The sequence below is a fragment of the Gadus macrocephalus genome, chromosome 16 (assembly GCF_031168955.1).
Source record: "Gadus macrocephalus chromosome 16, ASM3116895v1".
NCBI classification, from domain to species: domain Eukaryota; kingdom Metazoa; phylum Chordata; class Actinopteri; order Gadiformes; family Gadidae; genus Gadus; species Gadus macrocephalus.
Window position 1 is genome coordinate 22,813,703 of NC_082397.1, and position 19,982 is coordinate 22,833,684.

At 43.2% G+C, this 19,982-nt stretch overlaps 3 protein-coding genes across 3 annotated transcripts; all 3 read right to left on the bottom strand.

Moving 5' to 3' along the window:
* Positions 1-284: 284 nt before the first annotated feature.
* On the bottom strand, positions 285-2,605 carry snrpd2 (small nuclear ribonucleoprotein D2 polypeptide). The gene is made up of 3 exons (XM_060075307.1): positions 2,424-2,605; positions 1,738-1,917; positions 285-713 (listed from the first exon to the last, which is right to left on the bottom strand). Coding segments are annotated over exons 1-3 (357 nt in total). The 5' UTR covers positions 2,426-2,605; the 3' UTR covers positions 285-538.
* An 879-nt stretch (positions 2,606-3,484) lies between these two features.
* On the bottom strand, positions 3,485-8,305 carry foxg1c (forkhead box G1c). Its single transcript, XM_060075971.1, has one exon. It carries the CDS (start codon positions 6,854-6,856, stop codon positions 5,477-5,479), a length of 1,380 nt encoding a protein of 459 aa, XP_059931954.1. The 5' UTR covers positions 6,857-8,305; the 3' UTR covers positions 3,485-5,476.
* Positions 8,306-9,349: 1,044 nt separating this feature from the next.
* On the bottom strand, positions 9,350-12,075 carry polr2i (RNA polymerase II subunit I). Its single transcript, XM_060075155.1, has 6 exons — positions 11,896-12,075; positions 11,298-11,352; positions 10,772-10,845; positions 10,154-10,228; positions 9,897-9,948; positions 9,350-9,740 (listed from the first exon to the last, which is right to left on the bottom strand). The coding sequence occupies exons 1-6, from the start codon at positions 11,955-11,957 to the stop codon at positions 9,678-9,680; spliced, it is 381 nt and encodes a 126-aa protein (XP_059931138.1). The 5' UTR covers positions 11,958-12,075; the 3' UTR covers positions 9,350-9,677.
* Between the last annotated feature and the right edge of the window lie 7,907 nt (positions 12,076-19,982).

Genomic DNA, 19,982 nt, shown 5'->3' on the forward strand with positions numbered 1-19,982 from the left:
GTTTGTCGCCTATCGAGCACTGCTCGCTGAAATCCACCCCGACAAAGATGTGGTGTGGGGGAAGAGTAAATGGATGACACTGGAATAGGAGGAGGTGACGGGCTGACAGAAGTGTGAGAGGAAGTGAATTTGTATTTTAAAGTTAACAGTACACCATGGAGTAAAGCTGAGTGCTGGCTTGGAATCTTGACTAAGGGGTTTAAGGAATATGAGAATGTCAGCCTGACTTTCTGAAAAGCATACAAAGGCTTTGGTTGAGAAAATATATTCAAAGTACAACTGACTTGGTTTTATCATTTTATTATCAAAATGAAAAAAGGGACAGAGAAATAACACCCCACAAAAAAACTAAATCAGGTCATCATGCTAATCAGTATTCAGAGAAAATGTCTCTGCACTGTCTTTTTTGTACAATGACAACCAGGTTGTTCATACATAACAAAAAAAGCATTCCAACAACAATTGACTGTCAAGATCTAAACAGCTTCTTTGACTGGAGACAACAGAAGAAGAGAAAAAAGACCAAAAAGCTAAATGTTTATTTCCCGGTGATGAGCGGGTTTCTCAGCACTACGATGACAGAGTCTCCCCGGAGGAACATCTTGGAGATGTATCGGTCCTTATTCACAGGTTTAGACTTCTTCTTCCCTTTGCCACTCTTGGGGACTTCCGTCCACATCTCCTTCACGTTCTCCAACACCATGTTACAGTGTCTGAAAGAAGAGACAGAAAAGCATAGAAAACATGTTTATTGCAAAATCCCCAAATTCTAGGACTTGATCTAAAAACACTGCTCAACCTCTGGAAGAACAAGTTATCGCTCCCGTTAACGTACACCACCACCACGTCCGTTACTGAACCCACTGCCTCATTTGAGTGGGTCACAACCAAGTCACTGACAGCCTCTCAGACATTGGTAATTTTAGTTAAGTGTTACAGATTCTTAGATGCATAAAAAAAAGTTATGCGTGTCATGAAGCATACTATTGCCAAGACGTTGTTCCGAAGAGTCTCAACAGACCTACCACTCAGAACTAACAAACAGAGCTTTAACCCTACTTCTTCTGCAGCCTTCTCTGCTGGTTCTACGTTACCATCTGGGTCTAGTGAACATGCACACACCCTGCAGTGGGATTTCCTCACCATAATCTGTATACACTCACCTCTTAGTCATTCATGCAGTTTAACTTAGTGTATAATGGATTCCGTTCCGCCTGAAGGTGGTATGGTATCATTGGCTTGAGGAGTGCAACTATGATGCTTTTAACACTGACTACACCTGTCGAATTGGCCACTACGACAGACAGTAACACATTAGTGGGTGATTGGATAGGAAAGAGGTGACCAAGGGGGTAGAGATGGTCGCACACAAATATGATTAAAGTGATTGATGAATTTGTAGTAAAAAACATTACTAAATAATTGTTCAAAATAAATTGGTTAAAGTTATTTTGTTCATTCTGAGGCAGGGCTAACAGCCACTTCCTTTTAGCTTCAATAAGCGGAGGACAGCTGTGTCGCGTCAACACTTAATCAGCAGGTTCGTTAAAAAGTCAGGGTTCATCTACCGAAAACCAATCTCAAGTGGTGGCCAGTTCATCTTTAACACAGATGGATTGTACTTATTTTTGTTAATGCACATGATTATGATACCCAAAGCCTTTCAAGAGTCAAAGGCTTTGACTCTTCTTTAAACACAGATGGATTAAACTTTATTAATGCAGGTGATTCTGATACCTGTCAAAGGCTTTGACTCTTCCCAGAAGCTTCTTGTTGTTGCGGCAGTTGATGAGGACCTGTGTGTTGTTCTTGACCGACTGTGTGAGCACGGACAGGGGACCCGTGTTGAACTCCTCCTCCTCCCTCTTCTGGAGCTCCTCTGGAGTCATCTCCGACTTGGGCTTGGTTAATAGACTCCTGGGAATTAACACCACATAACAAAGTTCACATACATGTATGGAACAGGTAGTATCAACAACACTGCAAGATATCTTAGTATCTTATATTAAAGAAGACATGAATAACCCCTCTGTCTGATTTTATTAACTGTTCTTTAATACCACCCTGTTGTGGAACACACACACACACACACACACACACACACACACACACACACACACACACACACACACACACACACACACACACACACACCTCGAAAGTAAATTACTATAAATTCCGAACGACTTATGTGGAGTCTGCCTCCAAGCGTACACACAGTCATCCGTTACGATGTGCTGCTATGGTCTGTATATAATAGTTTCATTCATTAATACTTGTCCCAATGCTAGGCTAGCTACCAGGCTACATGCTAGCAGTGAATCATTTCTACTTAAGGTGGTAGCTAGGAGCTACAATTCAAAAGCATTTCATTATAGGTTTTTATCTGTTTCAAAAACACGGCTATGATATATTGCACTTACATTTTAAGGGCGTAAAAACAATTTGAGGTCCTTTTCACCGGCTTCTTGTTTTCTCAACGAACAACCAACGAACTCGTGCTGCTTGCTTTGACTACTTCCGGGTCTGGATATGGGCGCTCAGAGCTCTCCAACCAAAACCGGGTCAACAGTGCTACTGCTGCTAGATTACCCGCCAAATCAGACAACACTGGCTGCCTGCAGCAAGCTTTCCCATTTGTGTTTTCCGACCTATCCCAGAGGTTTGATCGCAAAGCTAAATAAGCAAGTATTGGTATTATATGCACTATGATAATGTAGCCTTGCGAAGCGTACAGTGTAACTTCTTGATTGTATATAACCCATAATCCCACTACATTTACAGAGGGTCACACACGCACACACACACACACACACACACACACACACACACACACACACGCACACACACACACACACACACACACACACACACACGTATGAAAAACAATTATGTTGCATTTATAAAAATAAGTATCACGTTTTCATAGACTAAGGAGAATAAATGCCTTAGAAGCTTGCTTGGGAATCAAATGGGTCGTTTTTTATTCTTTGAGTCAAAAAGAATGATGGAGAGGTGTGTGAGGAACCAGAGACGTGCAACATTTTTTTCCTCAATGAAGCATTGAGGGATTGGCTTTCTGGTTGGAGACAGACTGACGCCTAGGGCTGCACAACCCACTCACCTTATTTCACACGGTGGCAAGCGTACCTGTGGAGCTCACTTACAAGAACATACATTCATCCTGTATGCTCCTGAGAGAAAACAGTGTTCAGGACTCATTTCCAGAGAAAGGCTAACTTTAGAAAGTTATCTTAAGATTGTGTAGAGCATGAACCTTAAAATGCTTTCATGTTTAACAGAAAACCCATTCTTTTATCAAAGCCATTGTATTCAGAGGCCTGTTAAAGTGGCGACTTACGCACATTTGTGACAAGTTCACATTAACTGTACATACATATATATATATATATATATATATATATATATATATATATATATATATATATATGATATATTATTGTTTTGTCAGAAAGCACAAACCTTACAGGATCGTTTTTTATTTGAAAAAAATAAGAAAAAATGATGCACACAGAGGAAATTTTCTAATATACACATGGGCCTATAACATGCATAACAGAACAACACAAATAATTTAGTACAATATAATAGGCCTATTAAGCCATGATAAATGTTTACAGTACATTGAAGAAATAAGTATTCATCGGTTTCCCGACTGTAGCCTATCACCCCATTTCAAGTCAAGGATCCCTGTGTTGCATGTCCAGATGTCGCTATACGCCCCACTCTTCTAATACCCGTTCTGCTGGACTGGGGAGGCTCCAGGGCTGTGAGGATATTAGTCCATGTCAAATCAAGAAAGTTATTTATTATGCCAACAACAGTATCCCATTACACCAACCCAGGACACAAAACTTGATCCAGACCTGTTGATTCACAACTCGGTTCGCCTGAACTCCAAGTGGTACAGCCACAATTACTCATGCAGGGGAAAAAATGCTCTATCTTTCTATCTATCTAGACCTTGAGTTTGCCAACACACGCTGCCACTGGTTACCCGATGCCTGCCGTCTTGTTTAACCACAGGCGACTGAATGTGAGTGAGCTAGAAGACGTTGATGGCTGACAGACTGAAACCTTTTGATGAAAGACTCTTTTGTTTAAAAGAGGCGCCCCTTCCACCGACAAAAACAGAGAAAAATGTAATCTGTGTTACACAGACAAACACAGACTGATAATCTGTTCTCTAACCACACGTCTGATTTTATTGACACATATGACACCATCAGGCAGACAAACGTTCTGTATCATTGTTATAATGCGGCATCTCAGTCTGCATTGATGTTGTTGCACTGATGAGTGGAATGTGAACTGTGGATGATCCCTGACTCACATTAGATCACTACATGTTCCTGCAAATGGTTAAGCACAGACAAAAGATGACTTCCTTGTTCCCATACCTCCATTTTGTGTCTTCAAAATACCTTCAGAGACTCGTTTCCTCTTAGATGTTGACATTTGGAGCACAGTTAGACGAGAGAATAGGCATTTGATTCATGTTACAGGTTCATTATTTGGGCTATTATTTGCTTTACTTTGCCTTCAGCAATTCGATTTAATTTTCTCTTAATTCGGTGTTATTTTTTTTTAAAAAATGCAGTGGCCTAAGAAGGTTGAGAAATCGCCTAATCCATCAAGTATAGGGTATATCCGAGCCCAAATAATCAACAGCCAATAACAATAAAATACTTTACATCTAGCCTCTAAATATTCGCTTGAAATTTATTAAAAATAAATTTCAAACGAATAACAAACTGAAAGTCTGTCTGAGTTAATAGATTGGTTTAAAAGAGGGTGATCTTTGACTTTTAATGTTATTCTGTTATTCATAATGACCTATAGCTACACAACAGCTGCATGCGTCAGTGCAAGGCAGATACATCGAATAATTTCCTTCCTCCGCAACGATTTATTTACATGTTCTCTAAGAGAGGGGATAGGTCTACAGACATGTAAAATATCATCGTAAGAAAATCTAAATTAAACAGCAGGAAGCTTTGGTTAAAAAAAAATAAGTTGGCTTGTGTTGCAATCAATGCAATTACAAACATGGTAAAAACCGTAATGCCACCTGATACATTTAACTGACTTATTAGGCCTGCCGAAATGAAATATCCTATAGCATACTGTTTAATATAGGCCTAATATAAACAAAAAAATACATATTAGGATTAATACAATTTAAAAAAGTCCTAGTTTATTTTGGTCAAAAAAGGCATTACATTTAAAATTAGCTTTTATTACAGGTCAACAGGGAACAGGCCTACTTAGTGATCAGTTAGTGGTTTAGAAAGTGTCTCCATACTTTCATGATTTGAGCGCCATATACCCTGGCCCTCACATGCAGCGTTCCTCCACCCCGGGGGTCGGATGGAATGAACGCTTCCTGCACTACGGGGGTCGAATGGAATGAACGTTTCCTGCACCACGGGGGTCGGATGGAGTGGACGTGTTCCTACACCCCGGGGGTCGGATTGGGTGGAGGATAGTAACTAGGGAACTCATAGGCGCTCACACACTCCGACTGGCCGTTCTTACACAGCGCGCTGCCCTGAAAAGTCCTAGAGAAGGCCCGCTCCTCCTGGCACGGGTTAAACACTGCGCTATAGGGCATTTGTTGCGAGTAGAAGTAACTGGTTTGTCCGGAAAGCACATTAAACGGACCGGGGTCGGACAGAGACAGCGGGATCATTGACGCGGAGAACGCGGCGGTCGCGCTGATCTGATGGGGGCTCGACTGCGCGCAACTCACACCAAAGTAAGATCTCTCCTCGGTCCGCTCCTGGTTCCTCTCCTGGCTCCTCTGCAGATGCGCGGATTCCTCCCCCATACACGTTGCGTTCACATGGCGGCGCGTACGCTGCGACAGAACTGACGTGGCGTAACCGGAGTGGTGGTGGTGGTGCCGGGGCCCCAGAAGGCCCCCCGTGCAGAACGGGGGGCGCACGGGCTGCTGGAGGGCCAGGAACGACTGCAGGGGCCAGTAGAAGGAGCCTGCCGCGGCGAAGGTGAGGCTGGTCGCCGTGGTGGACGTCAGGCCGTGGCCGGCCCTCTTGAGGGCCAGCTTGGCCCCCCTGGTGGGGCCCGATGACGCGCGGCGCCGGAGCTTCCCAGATGTCCCCCCGATGAACACGTCGTCGCTGGAGGGGTCCAGCATCCAGTAGTTGCCCTTGCCGGGGTCGTCGTAGTGGCGCGGCACTTTCACAAAGCATTTATTTAAGCTCAGGTTGTGCCGGATGGAGTTCTGCCAGCCCTGTCGGTTCTCCCGGTAGTACGGGAAGTGGCCCATGATGAACTCGTAGATGCCGTTCAGAGTGAGCCGCTGCTCCGGGCTCTGGCGGATGGCCATCATGATGAGCGCGTTGTAGCTGAACGGGGGCTTTTGTGGTTTAACCTTTTCTTCTTCCTCTGATTTATTCGATTCACACTCATTTCCCCCCAGTTTGTCTTTTGGAACAACGATAATTTTTTCCTCTTTACCTTCTTCCTCGGCGTTGTTGCAGATCATCCCACCACGGCCGTGTTCCGTGCGGTCCTGAGGATCAAGTGGCGGCGTGCCCGGGTCCCCAGAGCAAGGGCTGCCTCCGTGAGTTCTGGGAACCACTCCCAGGACCCCAGAGCAGGGTCTGCCTCCGTGCGTAATGGGGACTCCAGAGCAGGGTCTGCCTCCGTGCGTAATGGGAACCCCTTGCAGCGCGTCGCCCTCTCCACACATCACCCCCTCTCGTCTCAGTAGGCTGCTGATGCTGAAAGGGGATTTATGGTAAAAATGTGCAGGAGTTTTCAAATCGTCCACGGTCAACATGCCCTGCGTCCTTAAAGTGTCAGTCTGCATTCTGACTGCGATATAGCCCTTGATGACACGAGAACGCGACGCGCGACGCGGATACGACGCGCTGGCGAGCCGAAGACACGCAACACGTGCGCACCGTGTCACCACCACTGGAGAGCAGATTCGCGTAGTTCCTCGCTGGAGGTCAGCCCGTTGCACGGCGCACTGTGTCACCAACACTGGAGGGCAGAGGCGCGTCGTTACTCTGGAGCCCGGCCCGCCGCACTGTGTCACCGCCACTTGAGAGCAGAGGCGAGTCGTTCCTCTGGAGCCCGGCCCGCTACACCTCTTTGACTGATGGCTGAACTCTGCTTTAATTACAACACTTCCTCCCACTCCTGAAACTCAACACTTCACCTTCGTGCTGCTTCGCCCCCGGGACCCAAGCATCTCTCCGCTCTCTGAATGATGATTCATGGTGTCATCATAACCCGTCGCAACCGCAACAGTTCAATTGTTTATAAAAGAATAACACATTGTAATCCTCTATTAATGGTATATAGTTGGGTCAGGGAAACAAACAACTTTGTCAATAGGCCTTGCACGGTTGAGCAAACTAGATCTGCCCAGGAGGTTGACAGGCAAAGTGGGGTTATTAGACCAAGGTCAACGTAGTACGCCAAGCATTTGATTTAAACCCAATTTATTTGCCTCAATCTAACAAAGGGTTCTCCATAATCCATGGCCTACATGATAACACTTGTGCGTCATGGGAACATTTGCAGTTTTTTTGCAGAGTCAAGTCAATAATGGCAATGTTCTTTGCTTAAGGGTGCACCCCCTGCGGTGGTAAGTGATGCTCTATTCAAACCTGTAAAAACCGATGGATGAAAAAGCTACACCTCTTCTAGGACAGAGATAGTTCTAATGGAACCACGGACGTTGAATGATACTTTGGTCCTTAAAATAGGAGACGGAACCAAGCCTGACCCACTGAAATGGTCTAGAACCACCGCTGACTGGGGACACAGACCTACAGACCTCAATGGCTTGATTTTTCGATTGATAACATTATTTTACTTGTATCGTACTTTTTCCTTCTGTATCTCACAGGCAACTCAAGATATGGCATCCCTCTTTCAATTAGCCTCTATTGACTAGACCATTTCAGATATGTTCATAGACCTTTACTGGATTTACACTCTTTTATATTTAAGTCAAACATGGTAAGTTGATATTGTAGCTACGTGCACATGTTGCAAGTAGCCTATACTCAAGCTTGCCTCCGTTTATCGCCTATAGGAAGATTTTGATTGGATTTGGTTTTCGTAGGTTTGGGATTAATCCGAGAACAACTGACAGTAACATAAAAGGTTCAAATCAATCCAAATGGGCCTAATACAAGCTTTCAATTATATCTATAATCCAGATATATATCAGGACGCAGACACACCCCACATATAGCCTTCCAAGTCGAACTGGGGATAGGGACATTTCTTGTGAATCCATCTTAAAGTAATAATAATAATAAATTAAATTTATATAGCACTTAATAAGGTACTCTAAGACGCTAAGAAAAGTAGAATTTACTCTTTAATGTGACATGTTTCCCTACATTGTTTGAGTGCTCAGGGGGTCATTCAATGGCCTGTGAGGCCCTAAGAATAAAACATGATGCAGGGCTGAACAAATACATTTCCCATGGCAATTTGACCTTATCCTTTTTGCCTATTCATAGGATTAATAGCAAAAAAAGAAAAAGAAAAAGGCTACGATTGAATAATTAATGATGAATATAAAATAGCAAATACATAACAGATATATAAACATTGTTGATTTTCTATTGTCACATATGTGAGATTGTGTTCAATCGTTTCAACAATGTTTTACATTTTGCCCGAGGGTGACCACCTAAAATACCCGTGGACGGAGGAATGCCAACTGAGGCGGTTATATCCCTGCACACGTACCACTCCAAGGCCCTATGAGACTAACCCCATCTCCTATCCTGCTTAGTATTTGTCATTGCTTGCTTCATGGGATTGGTTTTGTCTACTTTGCTGTGGCATGTGTGGTCGTTTGCTCAGCTGTGATTTACATTTGGTCAGTCATTAATACGCTGCAAACATACTACATCAACACACTACCCTTAGAGCAAAGTAATGTAAAATATTTCCCATGGAATTATGTATCTACACATACACACATACATATATATATATATATATATATATATATATATATATATATATATATATATATATATATATATATATATATATATATATATATATATATATATATATATATATATATATATATATATATATATATATATATATATATATATATATATATATATATATACATACATATATATATATATATATACATACATACATAAATATACACACACACACACACATATTATATATAAATACACACGCACACATACACAGATGAATCCACACCCAAAATAAACTTTGGTACCAACTACGAAGGTGTGTTGACTTAATGTACGAGACTCAAACGGATGGTTCAAATACAGAAAGAATGTAGTTTCTTGAAAAATGTGGTATCTTTTTTATTATCACAACCTAATATTACAAAAGAAAAAAAAAAGTTTAAAACTGTTAAATTATTGCGTTTACAATGCGACGCCTGAAACAACTTACGACATAAAGGTTGATGCTGCTCTGGTTGCCCACGATCGGTTGTATGGAGTCCCAACAACAGACTAACTGCCACGTTCAAACATGGAGGTTAGGCATCCTACGTAGCTCAGAAATCGGTCCCATAGCTTCTAGAGACTTCTAGAGGCTTCTATGCTGCAGAAGCCAGGGGGCCTGGGTGCGGAAGGCAGACATCATAACCAACACGTCCTCTACTCGGTCCACCGGTGTCCACAGTGAGGAGCAGTGCAAACGTAGTACAGCCTCATCGCATCCTGTGGGAAAACATGAAGTGGAGGCATCAAAAAGTGAGATAAGGCGTTTTTCTAGTCCGCCAGACCCATTGTTATCAGTCACCTCATGCAGATCATCATGCGTATGGATGTTTAGCCATTGAAACTTATTGACATGGACAGAGGGGAAGATATTACCTCAGCTTTCATACTGTGGGACTGGAAAAACACTGCCTCCTTGTGGCCACATCTGAGAAGATAAATGAATATAAAAATGTTACTAGAATATAGAAAGTAAATGGAACTAAATAGAAAAAATGGATAGAGGCTATACCAAATCGTAGAGTATGGTAACATTCAAAAATGTAAAGTAAAGCTGAGGTTAAGCAAACCAAAATAACAAGTGGTGCACCTCTGGGAAAAGCCCTGGATTTGTACCAGACATGGACACCTACTTGGGACAGGGATGATCCTCTGTTCTGGGTAACGTGGGATCCTGGGATACATCAGCTATGATCTGAGTCAGCTCACTATAATATAAATAGGGAGATACCAGTTGAATCAGTTTACAATATTTGGCCATTGAATAAAATAACATAAATGATGCCCCAATACGCATTTCCACTTCCTTCACCGCAGTTATAGATAGAGTGTGGTTTGATTATTAGTTATTTACTCTATTTCTGACCCATCTCTAAAAAAACAATCCATAAGTAAATGTATTTTTTTCCGAAGAGCAGATGATACAATTAGGAACCCGTCATAGGACCGCCGCCCGCTGGACCTGCCGAGTTACATTCTAGAGAGGCAGCACTAGACCAACATTTTTAAGTGCTTTGAAATGACTATGTATGGGGAAGTATGTAAAAGAACTAGAAGCAATTATTGCTAAATTAACCCAAACATGTATGGCTTGACATGCATGTCTTATTACTACAAGTAGGACACATTCAAATGGCAAAATATAAAATAGCATATAAAGAGATGCAGTGACGGGTAACATTAGCCATTCCATGGACAACCAACCGATGTAACTATGAAGCATACAAGTATTCACCATCATGTGTACTTACTCTACTTCATGAGTGATCTTGTTGACATATATGCAGCTGTTGTCTGCCTCTTGTTGGTAGTCACAGTTTCTACACTGGGAGTCCAGGAAAGAGCATCAGTGCAATTCGTGGGGAAAGCTCTAATAACCAGCACTGGTAATTCTTGTATAACCATCACTACATTGTGATGGTGAAGCAGTTGTACAGACAGTACAACGTGTGTTGTTGTGATGAAGATTCGCAAGGATATCACTGAACAATTACAATGTGGGCACAGCCCACGGGTCAAAGATCATCAAAATATGTTTTGATTGTGTCTCTACATACATTTGACACACATTTAAACCACATCCAGAAATGCCCAAAAAGGGGACATAAGTAGCGGTGTTGTTTTTGTTGTTGTTGCTGGTGGTGGTAGGATACAATTTACGGAAAGAGGTTAAAGCATCGTAATTCTAATCGGTTATGTTACGCTACATCCTATCCTCAGGCTACAGGTTAATGCGAATTTCAAGAGAACATGATATCCCCTCCCCCTGTTACTCACGGCATAAAGGAGGATGCGGTTCTCCTTGTCTTCTTTCGGATACAACATGTTGTTACTGGGGAACAGAAAGTGCAGAAAACCCAGATTATATAGAGTTACGTGACTTGATATGCACACACGTGTGTAGCGTCTGAACTTTTGGTCTCAGTCACTCTCACACATCTCATCTCATCTTCAAACTGTTTATCCGGGGTCGGGTCACCGGGGCAGAGGCTCTAGCAGGGGGGCCCAGACCTCCCTTTCCCGGGCCACATTGACCAGCTCTGACGGAGGGATCCCGAGGCGTTCCAAGGCCAGTGTTGAGACATAATCTCTCAACCTATTCCTGGGTCTTCCCCGAGGTATCCTCCCCACTGGCCGTGCCTGGAACAGCTCCCAATGGAGTCGCCAAGGGGGCATCCTGACCAGATGAACCACCTCCACAGACTCCTTTCTAAGCAGAGGAGCAGCGGCTCTACTCCGAGCTCCTTGCGGATGGCTGAGCTTCTCATCGCCCTATCACTACTAACCCTATCCCTCTCACACATGTAAACAGTCAATGACAATATCGTAATGTCGGCTCCGTATTTTCTCTATATCATTCAGTCCGGGATCTTACCATTCCTGACAGAACCGGATCCCGACAAACCCGGGTTCATATGTTCCGCTGTCCAGGTCCATTGGAGCGGTTTACTGATGCGATCGATCAAACAAGTCAATGATTATACTAGTTTGAGTTTCGTGAAGTTGGCGATGCGCTCCTATCAGTTTGGGCAACATACAACAGAACATCTACGCATGCGTATTGTATTAAAAAGGTGTATCTGTTTGGAGACAGCGCCCCCCCAGTGGACTGGCGTTTTGGAGACAGCGCCCCCAGTGGACTGGTATTTTGGTGTCACAGGTGACACTTGACACAAAGAATAATCCAGTAGAGGGCAATCATTTTATTACTTTCGAAACGATTTACATGATATTGTCAATTCAATGTACAACGACTCAATTCCATCGATTACACGACGAGAAACAATCCTTCTAACAAAATAGTTGCCATGTAAAACCCTTTTGCAATAAAAACAACATTATCCAAAACGAAATCCAACAAAAATGCTGTCATTATCAGGACTGGCAAAGAAGTCATTTCGACCCGGGCCCCAGGTAGAAACCCAGACCTGTTCTCGTTTAGCTAATTTCACAACAGTGCTGACACTTGCTACTTGGCTGCATTTATCAGGCAGACTGGTGTGATACATTGACACTATAGTCTCAGAATTCTTCGATATGGCACATTGGGCCCGTCCATACACAGACATGTGTACCATGAAGTGATAAAGGCCATCCAGAGGGCAGGTAAAGATGCCAGTTTCAGAGTTGTAGGCATCACCTTCGTTGATGCAGACATTGGCAAACTTCAGCACTCCAGAGTGACAGGGGTAGCTGTCTTCCTGAGCCAGTTTGGCCGTGAAAGCAACCACTTGCTCTAGAATGGGCAGAAGATGTGCACATAATGATAGATAACGATTTTTATCTAGAAACAAACAGGAAAATAGTTACAAGATAAGCCTAGGGGTAATACTAAATAGTAAAAACACAGAAGTTGCTCAAGAACTGACTAAAATCGTACCATATAGGTAGGCCTAAAGCTATATTTAAAGGATCTAAAAAGTGCAGACGTGAATCCAACTACATCAAATACAATATTGATATGTTACAAACAATGAAATTAAATCAGATAAAAAGATGTGAAATAAAAATACAAAATAATTAAATAAACGTGGCTTAAAACTATGGTTTTAAGTTGCAATTACATTCTAAAAACTGAATGGTGCTTTTACCCGCATTTGCACTGCCTTCTCCACTGTTGTCTCCGCGGCGTGGATCCATCTTGAAAGACTTCCGACAGCAAACAGAAGAAGGACATGCAAGTCTGAATGTCCAATTCTATGTTTTGCACACTGTAGATAATTAGAGCGAACCTGTGCCTTCAAAATGCTACTGACAGTTGTCTAGAGGTAGCAAAGTGCACCTCTTATCTTGTGTCTGCTTGTAGAAGAATGCTGATAGACAAGCCCCTAAGAGCCTCCTTGGGACAGGGTTGAGGGGTATTTTTTTGCGTAACACAATGCAGCTCTGAAAATGTTTGCTAGCCCAACTTTAACTTGTGTGCATCTGCTTCAGCACAAATTGATTTTACCCAATCAATATCTGCCTGTAATATCAATGTCCTGGTAACAAAATCGCATCACTCTACTACACACTAGTTGCCAATTTTTCTATTGGCAATGAATCATTATGCAGTTGGAATGCCTATACAGGATGTCTATGAGACCATTAAAAAAATAATCTATGGTTTATTCTTTAGCTTTTGACAGCAAACTCTAGGGACCCCATAGGCACATCAGGCGACCCAAAGTGTGTTTCCCGACCCCAAGGTTGGGTACCATTTTATTAACCACGTATATTATTTTGGTGGTTCGATATAGTGATTACATTGTCTCCTTCTTTTTTTAAAAGACTGTAGTCTGAGAACCCATCGAAAGCAAACCAAACGAGTTTGACTGCTGCTGTCACAAAGCTGTAGAAATTCCTTTCTACCCTATAAATAGAGTATTCCCCTCAAATCAGGAAACAGGCCATGCCCCATTTCTTTTCTCACACTATTAATTTGTATTCATGCATCCCAATGCAATTGTTATTACCTCAGTTGTTGTTGTGCAAAGCTTTCGATCCTCGCGAGCAGGAGGCTCCTCTCTAATAGAGTGAGCCCTGAGCAACAGGGTTGCAGAGAATCTATCAGGAAACGCTACCTTGGTTTCATCTTGGATGGACGTTAAAACAGAGTAGATGGTCTTGTGCCGTGCCCTTGCACATCAAGACATGAACCTCTCATGATACCTATACGCCTAGGGGTGCTTTGAAGGATTGCAGGGGGTAAACAAGGAGATAGGATTTTGCAAAAAAGAGGAGAAAGGCGGAAACACAAAAACGTTCTTGGTGATGTCACGTCAGTAAACCATCCACATCTTTTCAAAAACAAAACTTTCCAGTTTCTGGTCCTCAGAGAAACTGATTTGATAAACCTAAATACTTAATTTCACTCCCAAAAAAGACTGGTGAAAGGGGAACTTGGTTGCATGCCTGTGAAAGGCAATGTGAAATGGCATTAAGTTACTACATCCTTAATCTAGCCTATTTTCAAGCGCAGGATGTTACGCAAGCATTGAATGTGATCAGGTCCTTCCTCATTTCATTGCATATCGCAACAGTGACTAACAAACACACACTCAACAATTGGTTGAGGCAAAAAATGTATGATATTAATGGATTACTAATTTGCACAATTTGATGATCTACAGCAGGCACAGGTTTCCCTATAATAAACAGAATAATACTTAAATGGCTTATACAAAAGAACCCAAGCAATATTGTCTTGTGACGTCAGCATGGACCCCTTCATTTAATTTTTGCCTCATTTAGAAGAAGAGGCCAACCCCACGCATTTATCAGCACATTAACTTCCATTCACCCCTCACACAGTCTGGTGTCAGATATAGTCCAAACGATAACATCAATCCTCACTGAAAACTTGGGCCACGGCCCCCCCTGGTCAGAGGTTGGCCAGCCCGCTGCCCCCCCCCCCCCCCCCGAGTCTGAAAAAATAAAATTAAAAAATCCTGAAGGGAAACGGTCTAAAGAAAGCTGAAATATGCACTTGATCTAGCTTTGACTTATTATTCTTATTGAAAGTGTTATATTTTGACATTATGAATAAATATTGCACTTAAAACAGCCCCCTCCCCCCCAGAAGACTATAACTTTATTATTATTAGTAGTCCAAATGAAACCCAACACAAACGCTCTCATCATCAGGATTAGATAAGAAGTCATTTCCACTAGGGCCTTTACATTCCCATACATGGTCATTTATAGCTCCTTTGACCACACCGCTGACACTTAATGCTTCGACACAAAGTTCCACCGGTCGACAGGTATGGTAGAGTGACACCATACTCTCTTACCACCCTTACAGATGGCACCTGAAATAAAAAGCCTCAGTTTAACCTCACTGTGAAATGCATGACACAGTGAGGATACATATTTTGGAGAAGTGAAGAAATATTACAAATATTTCCATAAAACCTTCAACCTGGGTGTGCTGGCTTTCTACTGAGATTATGAAAATGGTGGCAAAATTAGTTAGTATACAAGACTTGAAACACAATGTTAGAAAACATGTTAGAAAAACAACTACTGGATCTAGCAATGCACATTGCATCAGCCTAGCCGTCCTCTCTGGCGCCTAGCTGTCTCTTGAAAAACAGCAGCTCTCTCAGGCCTGATAATACCAAGTATCAAGACAACATAAAACAAATACACATCGAGAGGAATCACAATTTACACATCAGATTGCATCCACGCCTTACAAAAGTCTAATGGGAGACAACAGCTGCTTACATAATGTTTTGTTGCGGAAGACACTGCTTTAAACATGAATATAACTGCACAAATGTATCGTGTATGTACTATTTGCATAGTATTTTAATTAGTAGGACAAAACATGCTCGTTGATGAGAACTCTTCAACATTTGTAAAATAAGGACTTGTAACTTCCTCTCCAAGATGACATTACTCCAGAAACCCCTAAAGGTATGTCATATGTGTATTTGCTTCATATGCATAGAATGAGCTTCAACAACCTCCCTTGTATGTTATGACAAAGTCAATGGTATATATATGACTTAAATATGAATATGTTTCTATAAATGATATGTCTTTGTAGTTTGACCTGCTACTGGTTCGATATTCCATCTACATAAAAATGTAGCCCAACATGGGGAGACTCTTCCTGTTGAGCAAATGATAACCTGTTTATCCCCTATCCCACCACTGAGCCCTTGATCCAAGAGCTAATTCCCTGAATCGTCCAAATCCAAAGCCACGATGGAGTGGGAGTGAACATATTTAGATGCAGCCAGACAGACAGTTTCAATTTTGAGGCAAACAGACAGAAAATGAGGCGTCGTAAGGTCTGGTTGGAGAGAGGCTGGAGAAACGTCTACCTGCCCACGGTGTGTGCGGGAGGTCAAGGTGAGTGGCCCCAGGGTCACCCGTGTGCCACTCGTGTGTTTTCCCGGTGGCCTCGCCCGGAGCGGCGGTCGGGCTCGGCTGACGTCACCCACCCAGCCTCCGTAATTGAAAGAGACGTTAATCCGACTCCTCCCCCAAAGCCTGGCTCAGGGTGGGAGGGTACGACGTGGGGAGAGACGGACAGAGAGAGAAAGAGTGAGGAGTGGGAGCCGGGAGTGGATGGCAGTCGGTGCGTCGCAGACAAAGCGAGGCTGGAGCGGGCTTTCGAATGGGGGTGCCGCTGTTCTTGTTCTCGGTGCGACCAGACACAGCCGTGCCGATTTATCCATAAGAGGGCCAACCTGTTAACCATCCCCCCTGTCCACAGCTTGCACCTCCTGTGTCCTGTCCCTGGATAAGGGCCCCTCCACCCGAGCCTCGACCTGGAGGCCAGCGGCCTGCCTGGGGGATCTGAGGAGGGGGGAAGGTTTAGGACCTGCAGCCCTCCTCCTGCACCTCCTCTTGATTTAGCCATACTTGTTGCGGAGGTACCCGACTTCACCAATGTTGAGCTGTGTTCGGGTGAAGAACATTTCTACATGCCCTCGATAGAAGGGTAAGACATGATTGCATTATCTCTCTCTCTCTCTCTCTCTGAAAGAAAGTGTGCTAATGGGTGCATTTGCAGGTCATTTCCTTTCCTTTCCACCCAGGCCCACTATTGTTACTGGTACTATAACTATTCTCTCTGTACTTCAACCGGTCTCAACCAGAGGAAGAATCTATAGGGGAAGTACACTCTTGATTCATGCAGATGTCCACAGTAAAGAAATACAGCCATAGTTTGGTCATCTAATACAGTGAAGCGACAGGTATGTGTGAGTGTGTGAATTGACCTGCGTGAGTAAGTGGAAGGCTTAAGGTCACTGCAGCTCTGATACTGCCTGTCTCATAAGATCCAAAACGCCATTACGAGGCTACCATGTGCAGCACATGATATTTTTTGTCAAACTCCACGGGCTTACTGACAGCTCTTTTAGGTTGTTTAGTTCTGTGAAGTAAAAAGTCAGCATCACATAATTTATTGCATAATATTGAGAAATAAAAAACACAATTTCCTGTTGCTTACTTAATCTCAGGCCAACAGTTTTGACCAATCCAAAGAAATGCTGAATGCCATTTGTCAGCAGTATTTATTGTGGTGACAAGATAGGAAAAACCCAAATTACATTTTTTAGGAATGCTGTCTCATGCGAAATTTCTATTATACTCTCCGAAGGTAGGGTAGCCGGACAACATATATTGTTTTAACCTAGGACTTTTGCAGCTAGGGTGAGAGGGTGAGAGCCTTTACGGGAGGGGTTACAACAGGGCTTAGCGGCTCATCCTTATAAGAGGATATGAAACCACCTGGAATGGAAACCACCTGGTTTCCATCCCAGGTGGTGTACTGAAAGCTTAAATTGACACACTCCCAACGCAGAAATAGAACTGAATTGTACTTAATTGTTAGGGCCGATCACATTTAATATAAGCATCACAACCAAGCGGGTTCTGTTTAGGGCAAGAACAGGATACACAGATTTATTCCACTATGGCTGAATCTGACAAGTTAAGGAAAATAATTGTATTCAACGTTATCTTCATAATACTAAATTGTTTATACTATAATGTCAAAGAGTTTTATCTTCAAGGGGAAACTGTCCACTATATAAAATAGCTTATAACAGGGTCGACCTTTATAAATAATGGAGTGGAAAAGAGGAGTAAAAGAGGCTTTTCAGGCAGATCTTGGCTCACCGAGTCAACACTAGTGGAGACCACAACCCAACAGATTGAGGTTAAGCCTGGCCTGCTCACACATACAGCCGAACCTTTATGCTAAAAAGAACTTTAAATATCAGACTTCTCTATTAAATTGATTTGATCTTGAGGCTGATACTGAGGTGCATCTAGGGTCAACTCCATGAACAGGCTCATAATGTCTTGCTGTGAGGGGATTGGCAATGGTGGAGTAGGTGATGGATTGGCCTTCAGACACTGAGGGGCAGAGAGAGGTCTTATAATTCCTCAGCTAATGGGAATACATGGATTGAATAGAAAGGAGGAAGACAGCACGTGTGAGCTGATGGATATCAAATACAAATGAATGATGTGAATTAATGGTAATGATTCTGGACAGCCAGACACAGAGACAGAGGTTATACAAAAGCCTTTCAAAACCGTTTTTCTAGGCATACTATTTAATTTGAACACATCAAGTGTATTTCAAATGAAAGAAAATGCACAAATGAAAAGACCCACCAATGCAGCTACATTTACAGTCTTTCCTTCTTTCACTTCAGCATTGTGATGTGTGCTGCCACTCCCATTAATGCTGTCATGTACCTTTCAACAGAGAAATGGAAGAGAGCATCGGGCAGGATCCGAGCATCGAGGAGATGCAGAGGATGGACAATAGACTGCGATTCCAGGTACAGGAAAGACCCTAATATAACATTTAAATTAAATTAAATTAAAAAACAAACCTCACAACAGGCATCACAAATGTACTCGGGGTAGAGGAAGAGAGGAGACACAGAAACACATACAGACTCACGCAGAACAGACCACACGGGGCAGGAGGCAAATGGAACACACGGGTGAATATTATCAGCAAGCCAAATCTCATCCTACACTAACCTCCATCTCATCGGCAACCATTCGATGCCAGATTTTCCCGGAGGCAGTTGCCGTGGCGCCGGGGCCCGAGAGCTCCCTGCACTGCGGGGACTGGGATCACCAGAAGGAGCGCCTGCCCTCCATCGTGGTGGAGCCCACCGAGCTGAGCGAGGTGGAGAGCGGGGAGCTGCGCTGGCCGCCCGAGGGCACCGACCAGGAGGAAGACGAGGAGGACCTGTTCCTGGAGCAGTGCATCCCCCCGGCAAACATCGCCGACTGGGGGGACGAAGAGGACGAGGAAGAGGAGGAGGACGAAGGGGATGAGAGGTCGGTTATCCTGAACCATCAGCAAAGCCCGTCCCTCATTGGTAGGTTGTCCGTATGACACACACACACAAACATAACAAAGCCGATGGAAAGAAATGTCTGCAAAGTCGAAAAGATGTGGCTACAAAATGGTTGGCACACACACAGACATGTAGCATGTGACACATTCATTCATTTTTCAGACCTTCAGTCAGACGCCTTCAGGGATGACACTCCAACGCTTCCACCAAGCAATGCGCCGGCCCTCAACTGACCTACCGCTGCAAAACCTGTGACCCCTGATGGCGGGGGGGGGGGGACGACGACGACGACATCTTGTAGTTTAAATATCCCCAGTCAAAGAAGAAAGGAGAGGGATGAGAAATCTGTGTCTTCCATCCCACAAAACAGATTAAATAAAGATTTGCAAAAACTATCACAACAACATTTAAGTATGTATGATAGGCTATGTCCAGTATGTATAAGTAGTATGCATGAGAAGATGTGTCTCTTTCCTTTATTTAACGAGGTAAATCATTGAGATTAAACCCTTTTTCAAGAGCAAACTGGCCAAGAAAGCAGCATGAAAGAAAACATCAGGTTACTGAGAACACAAATAAGGACAACAAACACACACAAACAATTACGCATTGCCATGTTCCGTCTTGCAAG

Coding starts and splice junctions, on each gene's coding strand:
- snrpd2 (XM_060075307.1), bottom strand. Junction 714..1,737: donor AGAGTCAAAGCCTTTGACAG/GTATCAGAATCA, acceptor CTCTTCTTTCAG/ACACTGTAACATGGTGTTGG.
- polr2i (XM_060075155.1), bottom strand. CDS start 11,957: ATGGACCTGGACAGCGGAACATATGAACCCGGGTTTGTCGGGATCCGG. Junction 10,846..11,297: donor ACCGCATCCTCCTTTATGCC/GTGAGTAACAGG, acceptor CTGGACTCCCAG/TGTAGAAACTGTGACTACCA. Junction 9,741..9,896: donor CCCACAGTATGAAAGCTGAG/GTAATATCTTCC, acceptor GTTTTCCCACAG/GATGCGATGAGGCTGTACTA.
- foxg1c (XM_060075971.1), bottom strand. CDS start 6,856: ATGCAGACTGACACTTTAAGGACGCAGGGCATGTTGACCGTGGACGAT.